This window comes from Pan paniscus, chromosome 5 (genome assembly GCF_029289425.2).
Source record: "Pan paniscus chromosome 5, NHGRI_mPanPan1-v2.0_pri, whole genome shotgun sequence".
In the NCBI taxonomy this organism is placed as follows: domain Eukaryota; kingdom Metazoa; phylum Chordata; class Mammalia; order Primates; family Hominidae; genus Pan; species Pan paniscus.
In genome coordinates, this window is record NC_073254.2 from 44,002,190 (window position 1) to 44,014,851 (window position 12,662).

At 34.1% G+C, this 12,662-nt stretch overlaps 1 protein-coding gene across 1 annotated transcript; it reads right to left on the minus strand.

Moving 5' to 3' along the window:
• Positions 1 to 3,189: 3,189 nt before the first annotated feature.
• Positions 3,190 to 5,014, minus strand: LOC100971996 (olfactory receptor 12D3). The gene has a single exon (XM_003829718.5). The coding sequence runs from the start codon at positions 5,008 to 5,010 to the stop codon at positions 4,060 to 4,062; it is 951 nt and encodes a 316-aa protein (XP_003829766.1). The 5' UTR covers positions 5,011 to 5,014; the 3' UTR covers positions 3,190 to 4,059.
• Between the last annotated feature and the right edge of the window lie 7,648 nt (positions 5,015 to 12,662).

A 12,662-nucleotide genomic window follows, 5' to 3' on the forward strand; every position in this document is an offset into this window, starting at 1 on the left:
GACATTATTTTATTCTGTTTTTATGGCTGCATAGTATTCCATGGTGCGTATGTAACACATTTTCTTTATCCAGTCTATCATTGATGGGCACCTGGGTTGATTCCACATCTTTGCTATTGTGAGCAGCGCAACAATGAACATGTGAGTGTATGTATCTTATTGGTAGAATGATTTATTTTATTTTGATATATACCCATTAATGAGATTGCTGTATTGAATAGTAGTTCTGTTTTAAATTATTTGAGAAATCTCCAGACTGCTTTTCACACTTGCTGGACTAATCCACATTCCCACCAACAGCATATAAGCATTCCCTTTTCTCTGCAGCTTTGATAGCATCTGTTGTTTTTTGACTTTTTAAAGTCATTCTGACTGGTGTGAGATAATATCTCATTGCAGTTTTGATTTGCATTTCCCTGATAATTAGTGATGCTGATAATTTTTTCGTATGTTTGTTAGCCACATGTATGTCTTCTTTTGAGAGTGTTTTTTCATGTCCTTTGCCCATTTATTAATGGGATTATTGGCTTTCTGCTTGTTGACTTGTTTAAGTTCCCTATAGATTCTGGATATTAGGCCTTTGTCAGATGCATTGTTTGTGAATATCTTCTCCCTTTCTGTAGATAGTGTGTTTGCTCTGTTGATAGTTTCTTTTGCTGTGCAGAAGCTCTTTAGTTTAATCAGGTCTCACTTGTCTATTTTTGTTTTTGTTGCCATTGCTTTTGGTGACTTAGCCAAAAATCTTTTGCCAAGGCCAATGTTGAGAAGAGTATTTCCTAGGTTGTCTTCCATGATTTCTATAATTTGAGGTCTTACATTTAAATCTTTAATCAATTTTGAGTTAACTTTTGTATAGGGTAAAAGGTAGGTATCCAGCTTCAATCTTCTTTTTATGACAAGGAAGTTATCCCCGCACCATTTATTAAATAGGGAATCATTTCCCCATAGCTTGTTTTCTTCTTATAAATCTAGGAGTTTGGGGTGTCTTTGCTTTTTATGATGTATAATAAGGGATTTACCAATAATGTGTGCTCTCTAACATTAAATCAGCTGTTTTTTTCCAGTGAATAAATTGAGATTAAATGAGTGTACATGACTATAAATGGCCATAACAAAAAAGAAATAGATAGGGTACAGACAAAAAGGAAAAAAACTTTCACCTCTTTTTTAAAGATGATCTATTCAGAATAATAAAAATGAGGTGAAAATTGGAAAATATTATTAAGAGCAAAATAATAGTAGAATCAACTCTTTTATAGCGACATACTCATAGAACAGAGTAGGAAAACAGGGACATCATACACTGAAATATTTGCTCTGTTTGTTTCTACAAAAAAAGCAGAAAAAAATTTAACAAAAATGAATTTAAGATAAGGCCTGGAGTGCTGGCTCACACCTGTAATCCTATCACTTTGGGAGGCAGAGGCAGGAAGATCCCTTGAGCCCAGGAGTTCAAGACCAGCCTGGGAAACATAGGGCGACTCTGTCTCAATTTAAGAAAAAAATATATATATAAGCATCAACCCTGAACAGTATGGCCAGCTACATATGTTGTACCTCGATCAGGAGTGACTACATTAGTGCCTGTGATTTAGATTATATCACACTAATGTTATTGATACTAGAAAGTAGTCGTGTGTACCCACAACAGATAGGAAGATCTACATTCCACAACCTCAAAAATAATGATTTTTGTTTCTCATTACTTGCCATAATAAAGTAACGAGATTTTCTCTCCTGATTAAACATCTAAAAAATGGAATAAAATATATAAAGCAATGATTTTAATACACTGTACAAGACAGGGTTGGGTATGTCCCATGACCCATCAGCCTGATTGGAACAACTTGTAATAGACAAGGACTTAGGTGGAGTCCTGAGAAGGATATTACCTTAGTAGTGGGGGCTAAATTAATCTCAGAATAAACAATGTTCTGGATCTACATTAACAAAAAAAAAGTATGCCTCAAAATAAGCATAATAATTTAGGGGAAATACAGACATAAAAAGAGAGAGTTTTTTTAAAGACCCACATAGAACTTGTTTAAATAAAAAATAAAAAATATAAAGTGAAAAATGCAGTGCATGGAATAAACAGTAGATTAATTACTGCAGAAGAAAAAATCAAGGAACTTGGAGACATAGATATAAAAACAATCCAAAATGAAGCACAGAGAAATTTTTTTAATAAAATGGACAAAGTATCAATGACCTATGTCATAATTTCAAGCAGTCTAACATATGTGCAAGTGGAGTACTAAAGAAGTGTTTGATTAAAAAAATTGAAGAAGTAATGACTGAGTTTTTCCAAATTTGATAAAATATATAATCTATAGATCCAAGAAGCTCAATAAAAATTAAATAGAATAAATATTAGAAAACTTTACAATGAACATCATAATCTATTTGCTAAAAAAGTCATAAAGAAAAATCTTAAAATCAGCAAGAGAAAAATCAACAGAGTTATTACAAAGGAATAAAGATAAGAATGGCAGCATGCATCCCACCAGAAATTATGTGAGACAGGTAATGGAGCAACAGCTTTAAAGCACATAAACAAAAGTCTGGCAATTTAAAATTTTATATACAGAGAAAACACCCCTTAAAAATAAGGGCAAAGTACTTTTTCATGCCAACAAAAGCTGAAGTAAATTATTACCAGCAGAACTTTACTACAAGAAATAGTTAAGGAAGGTCTTTAGACAACAACAACAACAAAAAAATGATACGAGATGAAAATCAGTGTCTCCATGAAGGGAACAAAGGTGCCAGAAATTATAAATATGTGTTTAAGTGTAAAAGACATTTTTATTATTTTTAATTACCTTAAAAATAATAGAATTTTTCAAAAAAAAACAGAATTGCAGTGTCTCGGATACCAATAACATAAGTAAAAGTAAAATGTGTGACATTAAAATCACAAAGCATGAGCAGGGAGATGGAAGTACAGTATGGCATGACTCTAGCAATACATCTTAAATGGTGTAATATTATGTGAAGAAATATTTTGTGAATTTAAAATGTACATTGTAAACCCCAGAGTAACCACAAAAATATAAAATAAAAAGGTATAAATAAAAGGTCAATAGTGAAAATATAATGAAATCATAAAAATATTCCCATAAAAAACAGTAAATGAAAGAAGAAGCAATAACAGACAAATAGGACAAATGAAAGGCAAACAGTTGGAGGACAAATTTAAATTTAATTCTATCAAAAATTTATCAAATTTAAATTGTGCAAACACTCCAACTAAAACAAAGAGCTTGTCACATTGGCTTAATGGGTATGAAAATGCAGTTAGATAGAACGAAGAACTTCTAGTATTCAACAGTAAACTAATGCAGGGACAGTAATGTAGGTTTAGCTTGATAGTGGTAGTCTCTTCACAATGTATACATATACTAAAGCATCATGTTGTGAAGCCTAAATATATGCAATTTTTATTTGTTAATTATACTTCAATAAGCTGGGGAAAAACAAGATATTTTCAATGGCTAGAAAAATCTTTCCCTAAAATTAAATACCCATTAAAAATTCTCTTCAAGAATTAAGATTAACAGAAATGATATTCTAGATAAAAACTGTTGTGAGAAAAATTATCATCAGTACATTCCTGCTGAAGGAAACACAAAAGGAAAAAAATAGGCAAAAATAAAGATTATCTCATATGGAATTTCAGTAAGATACTTTTATTACTTGGAAAATTCCAAAGGTTTTTGTCCTAGGAGAAATGCCACATTCTTTTTTACACAGCAGATACCTACTCTAACCCTCCCCATACTTCCTACCTCCTTAGTTCTCCTTGCCACCGAATTATCCTGACATATGTACTTATGCGTTTGGTTATTTGGGGCCTCCATCACATTAAACTTTACGTTTGATGACATTATGGAATTTGTTTTGCTCGCTCCTGTGTTTCTTGAACCTACTACACTGCCTAATACAATATGTGCTCAAAATTTTTGAAAGAAAAATATAAACCAGGTAAACTAATCATTTCTTACAGTGAAGTGATGGAAATCAGTCTTAATAGAAATCAGATATCCCTCATTAGTCCTAGTGGTGTTGCTGCCAGTCTTTAAACAACTTCCTACCAAAGATTTTCTTCAGAGCCATCATCACTTCTTTGTTCCTAAGGGTGTAGATTAGTGGATTCAGTACAGGGGTGACGGCGCTATACATGATGGCCATTATCCGGTCCTGAATCATGGAGGTGGCTGAAGCAGGACGAATATATGTGAAGACCACAGGTCCATAGAAAAGACATACCACCATAAAATGGGAGGCACAAGTGGACAGAGCCTTGTGGAGTATTCTGCAGGACCTGTTCTTAAACAGAAGGAAGCCAATTACATAGAAGTAGGAGAGAAGAGTCAGAAAGAAAGCTCCCATGGATATGCTGCCTGTGACAATGGAAAGAAGCCATTGATTGAGTAATGTGTCACTACAGGCCAATTCTAAGAGCGGCTTGACATCGCAGAAGAAGTGATTGAGTTTCTGAGAGCCACAAAAACTCAGGTGTGCAGTCATGACAGAATGCATCAGAGCGTAAAAGAAGCTGATGAGCCAGGCCGCAGCTGCCAACAGAATACACACCTGGGGGTTCATGATGACACTGTAGCGAAGAGGATTGCAGATGGCAACAAAACGGTCAAAGGCCATGATAGCCAGTAAAATGGCCTCTGTGCTTCCCAAAAAGTGGAAGAAGTGTAGCTGGGTGATACAGCCTAGAAAAGATATAGCCCTGCGACTGCACACGAGGTTTACGAGCAGCTTGGGCAGTGTCACTGAAGAATAAGAAATATCCAGACAAGAAAGGTTTCCCAGGAAAAAATACATAGGGGAGTGGAGTTGTGGTTCCAAAACAACCATCACCAATATAGATCCATTTCCAATCAAGTTTATCAGGTAAATGATTAAGAAAATCCCAAAGAAGAAAGGCTGCAGCTCCTGAACACCAGTCAGGCCAAGTAGAAGAAACTCATTCATTGTAGTGACATTCTCCATTGCTCTGGGAAGCAAATTTAACAATAACAGAATTAATTTTTCTGAATTTTTAATTTTACACTGTGAGGATTAAATAAAGCAAGTTTACTATTTGGAGGAACCTAGGGATGAGCAACAGTGTGAAGAATAGTTAGGAACAGTAAAACTAAATTTATGTACAACAAAATTGAGGAAGACTAATATACCTGATAAATTCTGAGCTGTTAAAATGGCACTAGACTAATAAAAGCATTATATTATGAACAAATCAGATATAGATAAAGGGCGGCATTTGTTTTCAAAACTAGGAAGTGTAAGATTTGATGGACATAATCATAACCTCATGTATGGCATTAGAATTATGTATTACAAAAATTTTAAACATACAAACAGGGAATAGTTTTTCAACTTATGATTCTAGGTTCTGGCAAAAATTCAGATGTAGCTCAGTGGGGATTTCATCACTTCTTCTAAGATACATAAAAGCCACAAGAGAGTAACACATCTCTTCTGACAACCCAAACTTTCAGTGAAAGTAAGAAACATAAACACCCACAAACCAAATGTTGCATGAGTAGAGGAGAAAAAAACAGCAAAATTGGCATCATTAGTCACAAGACTGTGTCATAGCAATGAGGCAGTGGATGTAGTTGGGAAAAACTTGAAATAGTTAGAGGTCCCATTAGTAGAAGAACTTCGAAAACACCCCCAATTTTTCAGTCCAAAAGGGGAGTACCTCCCAGGGAGTGAGAATTTCTGTGGGGCAGGGGATAGAAAAAGGCACAGTCTAAGCACTGAAGGTGATGGAGAGAAGAGGTATAGTAAATATATGAAGAACAAAGGAAGCTTGTCATTTGTAAGTAATTCATAATAATAATAACAATAATGATAATCACCACCTTATCAACAGAAAAGGGAGCCCTTGCACTGAGGAATTGGAAAGGCTAACTAGGATACTCCTCTCACCCACGCCTACTAAGATTCTTCTGCTAATAATTGGTCCACAATATCATAAGTTCTCCAGTGTAAGTTCTCCATAAAATAACTCTAAAAATTGACAGAAATAAAGACATAGTTAAAACCACAATCACAATGAGAAGATTTAACAAGTTTCTCTCTATACCTGACAGAAGAATCAGCCAAAAAGTCAGTAAGGATATAAACATCTGAACAACATAATTTACAAATTTGATTAACATATAAGGAACACTGAACCCAACCAAAACATAATTCACATTATTTTCAAGTATATCTTGTACATATTTACAAAATCAAGCATGAGTTGAGTATTACCAAAAGGCTTCAAAAGGTTTCAAAAGGTTGAGCTATTCAAAGAATGTCCCTTGACCACACTGGAATTAAAAAACAATAAGAAAAATGCATCTAGAAACTCACCAATTGCTTCATATTATGTAATACACACAAATAATTCATAAATAAAAAATTCGAATAAAATTAGAAAAAAATTGAAATGAACAATGATGAAGATGAGATATATCAAAACTTTTGGCATATAGCTAAAGAAATAAATAGAGGGAAATTGTCAGCCTTAAATGCATATGTTAGAAAAAAAGAATTATTGAAAAACCAATAACCTAAACTTTCATTTCAAACAGCTAAATGAATGAATGCATGAATGAATGAACAAATAATCCAACAACTCAAACCTAAACAAAGTAGAAGGGAAATAGCTAAAATAATAACAAGAATAATTGAAATAGAAAACAAAAGTTCAATAAAGAAAAGTCAACAAAGTCAAAATTTAGTCATTTGAAAAGATTAATGAAAGTTATCAACTCAGTAAAATTGTTAAAAGAGAGAGAGAATACAAATTTTAAGCTAGTATCACTACAGATACTATCAACGTCAAACATTGTAAAAGGTCGTTATGAACGACTTCATGCCCAAGAATTTGGCAATTTAGATAAAATTTTAAAATTACTTAAACCAAAAGTAACTTACCAAAATTGACAGTAGAAGAAAGACAATTTCAATAGTTTGATATTTATATAGGAAAGTGTAGTTCTTATTCAAAATTTTTCCAGAAAGGAAACACCAAGTCCAGATTTTACTGGTGAATTCTACCAAATAATTAAGGAAGAAATAATAACTTACACAAATACTTTCAAAACAATGAAAAAGGAGCACTTCTATATTTCTTTTATAAGGTTAGCACAACTTTGATACCAACACTTTAAAAAGAACTCAACAGAGGCCAGGCGCGGTGGCTCACGGCTGTAATCCCAGCACTTTGGGAGGCCGAGGAGGGCGGATCACGAGGTCAGGAAATCTAGACCATCCTGGCTAACATGGTGAAACACCGTCTCTACTAAAAATACAAAAAATTAGCCTGGTGTGGTGGCAGGAGCCTGTAGTCCCAGCTACCCGGGAGGCTGAGGCAGGAGAATGGCGTGAACCCGGGAGGCGGAGCTTGCAGTGAGCTGAGGTCGCGCCACTGCACTCCAGCCTGGGCGACAGAGCGAGACTCCATCTCAAAAAAAAAAACAAAAACTTAACAGAAAGGAACTGCAGACTAACCTGTCTTGTGAATATAGATGCAAAAATCTTGAAAAAATGAATAAAAACAAGCAATATCTACATCGCAACCAAATAAAATTTATTTCCAGATGTAAGGGTAATTTAACATTAAAAAATAAATTAATACAATAGCCATATTAGAGAAAGAAAACAAGAAACACCACAGATGCAGTAAAAGCATTTGATTATATTTAGCACCCACTCATGATTTAATAAAATAATCCTTAGCAAACTAGGGATACAAGGGAAATTAGTTTATTTGATAAAATTAATAAAAAATACCATAAGAAAAGATCATACCTAATGAAGAAACATGAAAAGTTTCAGATCAGGAATGAGACAAGGATTTCTCCTATCATCACTTTTTTGAACATTGTCCTAGAGGTTCTATCCAGTGTCATAAAGCAAGAAAAAAATAAATAAAATACTTTAGAATTAGAAAGGAAAAAATAAAACTCATTTTCATAGATGATATGCCTGTATGGTTAGAAGATTTCTGAGATATGAGGACATTAAACAAGAATTAAATATATTTTATATGCTAACCACAATCAAATGAAAATAAAATGTCCAATGATATTTTCAATAGCATCAGAAACAATAAATGTATAGAAATAAAACTAAATAAAAATATATAAGATCTCTATCCTAAAAACTACAAAACATTATTCTGAGGAAATAAAGAATATCTAAATAAATAGAGGAATATGGTATATTCATGGGCTGAAAGATAAACTATAATGAAGATGTCTACTCTCCTAAAAGTAATCTAAAAAGTCAATGCAATCCCAGTACAAGTCCCTGATTTTTAAAATATAAAATTGTCAAGCTGATTTTAAAAGTTACATAGAAATGCAAAGGAATGGGGAACCTGAAAACCCCCTGGGGCTGGGTTCTCACCGGCATCTGGAGACCTTTCTGAGCCCCCAGCAACAAAACCACAATGCAGTGCCACTGCACAATAACTAGAACAGTTAAAATAAAAAATGATGGAAAGCGCCAAGTGTCAACAAGGATGTAGAGCACCCTGAGCACTCATATACTCCTCCAGGGAGTTTAATCAGCATAGTGATTTTGGAAAGCAATCTGGCAGTATCCTCAAGCTAAACATACGCATATATGAATACGCCAGAAATTCCATTCCTAGGTATATAGCCAATAGAAGGTGCACATACCAAAATATATAAAAATGTTCATAGCAGCAGTATTTTTTATCAAAAACTGACAACTATATAAATGTCCATCAACAAAATGAAACATTGTGAAGGAGTCAAAATGAACTACAGCTATATTAAGTAATATGGATGAAGCTGTTTCTTCATGTGGGTGTGTTGGTTATACAGATATGTCATTTTGTGAAAATTTATTGAGACTCAGGATTTATCCACTTTTCTGTATGTGTGTTGTACTTTATATGTCATATAAACTTTTACAGAAAAAAGAGAATAAGGGAGGAAACAATAATCTTGGATTTGGAAATAATTTTCTAAATATCATAGAAAAACCTGAAGCAATAAAAGAAAAGATTACCAAATTTGACTACATAGGCATCAAAAATGTCTGCATGACAAAAATCCTACAAATAAAAGATCAAAACGCATCCAGGAATAAAATCACAAAGCAAATTGTAGACCATGTGCTAACATTCTTAATATATAAATTATTTAATAAACCTAAAAGACACAGAACAATTTTTTTTAAAGAGAGAAACATACAGACAATTTATAGAAAAGGAAATATGAATAGATCTTAAAGATAGGAAAAGATGCTCAACCTCATTAAAGATAAGAAAAATGCAAATTGAAATATGACATGCAGGCAAGTGCTACAGCAGGCTGCCGTGAGCACTGTAAAGAGCACCAACGCGCTGCACCTCGACTCCCACCCCACTTAGTCACAAGCACATGCCCATCTGCTCAAGGCATGTTCTGCCGCTGCCCAGCTCAGGTCTAAGCACCCAGCAAGTTTGAGATTTTTCGAAATAAAATAACTTAAAAACAGTGATTTTGACTTCCGGATAAGATGGTATATACAGGTTTCTCCCTTCTCCCTTCCCATTAAGTACAACTACAAACCATAGAAACAATACAAGAGGTAACCAAAAAAGAGTTCTCAAATGTGGGAAGAGGAAGGTGAACTGCTTTGGGATTCCAGAACTGTAGGAACCACACAGCAGCAGGGCTGTCCCTTCACCTAACTAAAGAAGGCAATTAGTTTATTTGACAAAAAATGTTTGCCTCTTCCAACAAGCCATCCCACAACAAAAGGCAGCCTAGGTAGGTTTTTTCCTGCCTCCTATCAAAAGGTAGTTCCTCCAACAACACAGCACTTGAGTAAAGGGGGGCCCATCAGGAATTCTACTAACCCAGAGAAGTACTCTACTCAGCTCCTCTCTCCCTGCTGTCTGGCATTCTCTTCCCCTAAAGAGAGACAACAGGGCAGTCAGGTGGCATCTGCAGAAGGACCCCACCATAACAAGCATCCTGGCCCTCTGGCCCTGCAGGCCTGAGACTTCCTTCTGCCACCCACAGACACCAGAGTGAGAAAGGGGGAAAGAGGGCACCAGCCAGACATATTCCAATTTCACAATCATCCAGCAAGTAGCAGTCTCTGTCCGGCACAAGCAGGCAATCCCGCCACAAGCACCCCGACAGGGAAGCCTCTTTGCCCTCATCGTCTTGATATTCTCTCCACCGCACGAGGACACCAGAAGGCTTAGCCTAAGGAAACCCCTTCTTCTGCCTTCTCAGGCAGTACCAGCAGAGAACAATGGAAACCCTAGTAGTACCAAATAAAACTAGAACACAAAAATAACAGCTAAAAGTCTCTTTAAAAATTGCCATTGGATGCACAGCCTACAAAATTAGGTCAGGACCTGGGTGCTAGGTCTAAACAGAGTGACTGTCTGCTAAAATTAAAGATTTAAACAGGACCTAAATTCCAGTTTATAGTTCTGTAATAGCCAAAATGTCCAGGATACAATATTTTAAAACTCTACCTGTTATAAATTATAGAACTGGAAAGTTCAGTAACAGAAATAAAATCTGACTGAATGGGCTCATTAGTTAAGTGGAGATGACCAAGGATGAAATCAATGAACATGAGGACAGATCAACAAAACGTAGCCTATCTGAACAATGGGAGAAAACAGACTGAGAAACAATGCAAAGAACCTCAGGGACCTATGGGACAATAACAAGGGATTCAACTTTCATATCATCAGAGCTCCAGAAGAAGAGGAGAAAGAAAATAATGCCAAAGGGTATTTAAATAAATAATAGTTTAAAACTTCCCAAATCTGTTGAAAACGTAAGCATATACAGGTTGAAGAAGCTGAATAAACCCCTTGCAGGATTAATCCAAAGAGATCCAAGCCAAGAAACATCACAATTTGATTAACATTACATATACTATTATACTATATAGCATGTGTATATATAAACACACAAACATAAATATATAGAGTAATATGCAGTTCAACTCCAAGGACAGTACGAAACAAAAAAAATACATTCCAATATCTCTCATGAATATAGACAAAATATCCTCAATCAATTATTAGAAAATAGAATGCAACATGTAGAAAGAATTTACATAGGCCAAGTGGATTTATTTCAGATGTACAAGACTACATAGACATTTGAAAATCAATAAATGTAATCTATCATATAAACAGAATAGAGAAGAAAAATTATATGATCGTATTAATTGAGGCAAAAAACAAATTTGATAAAATCCAACACCCGTTTATGATAAAAACTCTCAGCAAGCTAGGAATAGAGAGAAATTGTGTCAACTCAATAAAGATCATCCATAAAAATCTTCCAGGTAAATGCTTTCCTTCTAAGATTAGGAATAAAGCATAGATGTCTGCTCTCACCACTTGTAGTAGGCAAGAAAAAGAAATAAATGGCACATATATTGAAAAGTAATAAATAAAAATGTACTTATTTTCAGATGTCATTACCTACATAGAAAACTCCCTGGATTCCACATAAAAATTCCTATAGCTAATACATGAGTTCAGCAAGGTGACAGGATACAAGATTAACACAAAAAATTAAATATTTTTAATAAACTATGAATATGTGAAAACCAAAATTAAAACACAATTTAATTTATAATCTCTCAAAATATGGAAATATCTGGTTGTAAATCTAAAAAAAACATGTTTAGGAGTTGTATGCTAAAAACTTCAAGCACAGATGAAAGAAATAACAAAAGATTTACATAAAGTTAGAGACATATTATATTCATGGATTGTAAGATTTAACATAGTAAAGATGTCAATCCTCTCCAAATTGATATGCAGGTTTAACACAATTCTTATCAAAATCCCAGAAATATTTCTTAGTAGACATAGATAGGATTATTCTAAAATGTGTATGTAAAGGCAAAGGAAATTGAATAGCTAACACAATTTGGAAAAAGAAGAATAAAAGTGGAAAAATCAATTTACTCAACGTTAAAGCTTATTATTTAACTATAGTTATCAGGTTTTTGTATGGTATTAACACAAGTGATAGTGAAACAGATCAATGGAACAGAATAGAGAACCCATAAATCAGCCCACACAAATATGTCCAACTGATTTTTTGTGAATGTGCAAAGTAACTCAATGGAAGCAAGACTGTCTTTTCAACAACTAGTTCTGAAATAATTGGACATCCATAATAGAAAAGAAAAAACAAACTAAATTCAAATTTCACCTCATATACAAAAATTAACACAAAATAGATCATGGACTTCTATGTAAAATGTAAAGCTACTTATCTTCTAGAAAAAATAGAAAACAGTATTCAGGGTCTAGAGCTAGGCCAGGAGTCCTTAGATTTTCCACCAAAAGCATGACACATTAAAGGAAAAATTTTAGTTTGACCTAACCAGAAAAAAAAAAAGCTCTGCCAAAAGACTCTATTAAGAAAATGGAAAGACAAGCTGAAGACTGAAAAAAAGAAATACTGTTTCAAATCACATATCTGACAGAACTCTCAAAACTTAATAGTATTCTTAAAAGTCCAAAAACATGGGCAAAAACTAGGAAAAGACATATAAACATAAACAGAAAATGATATATAAATGGCAAATTAACACAGGAAAATGTGTTCAAAATCATTTTCATCAGCACAATGCAA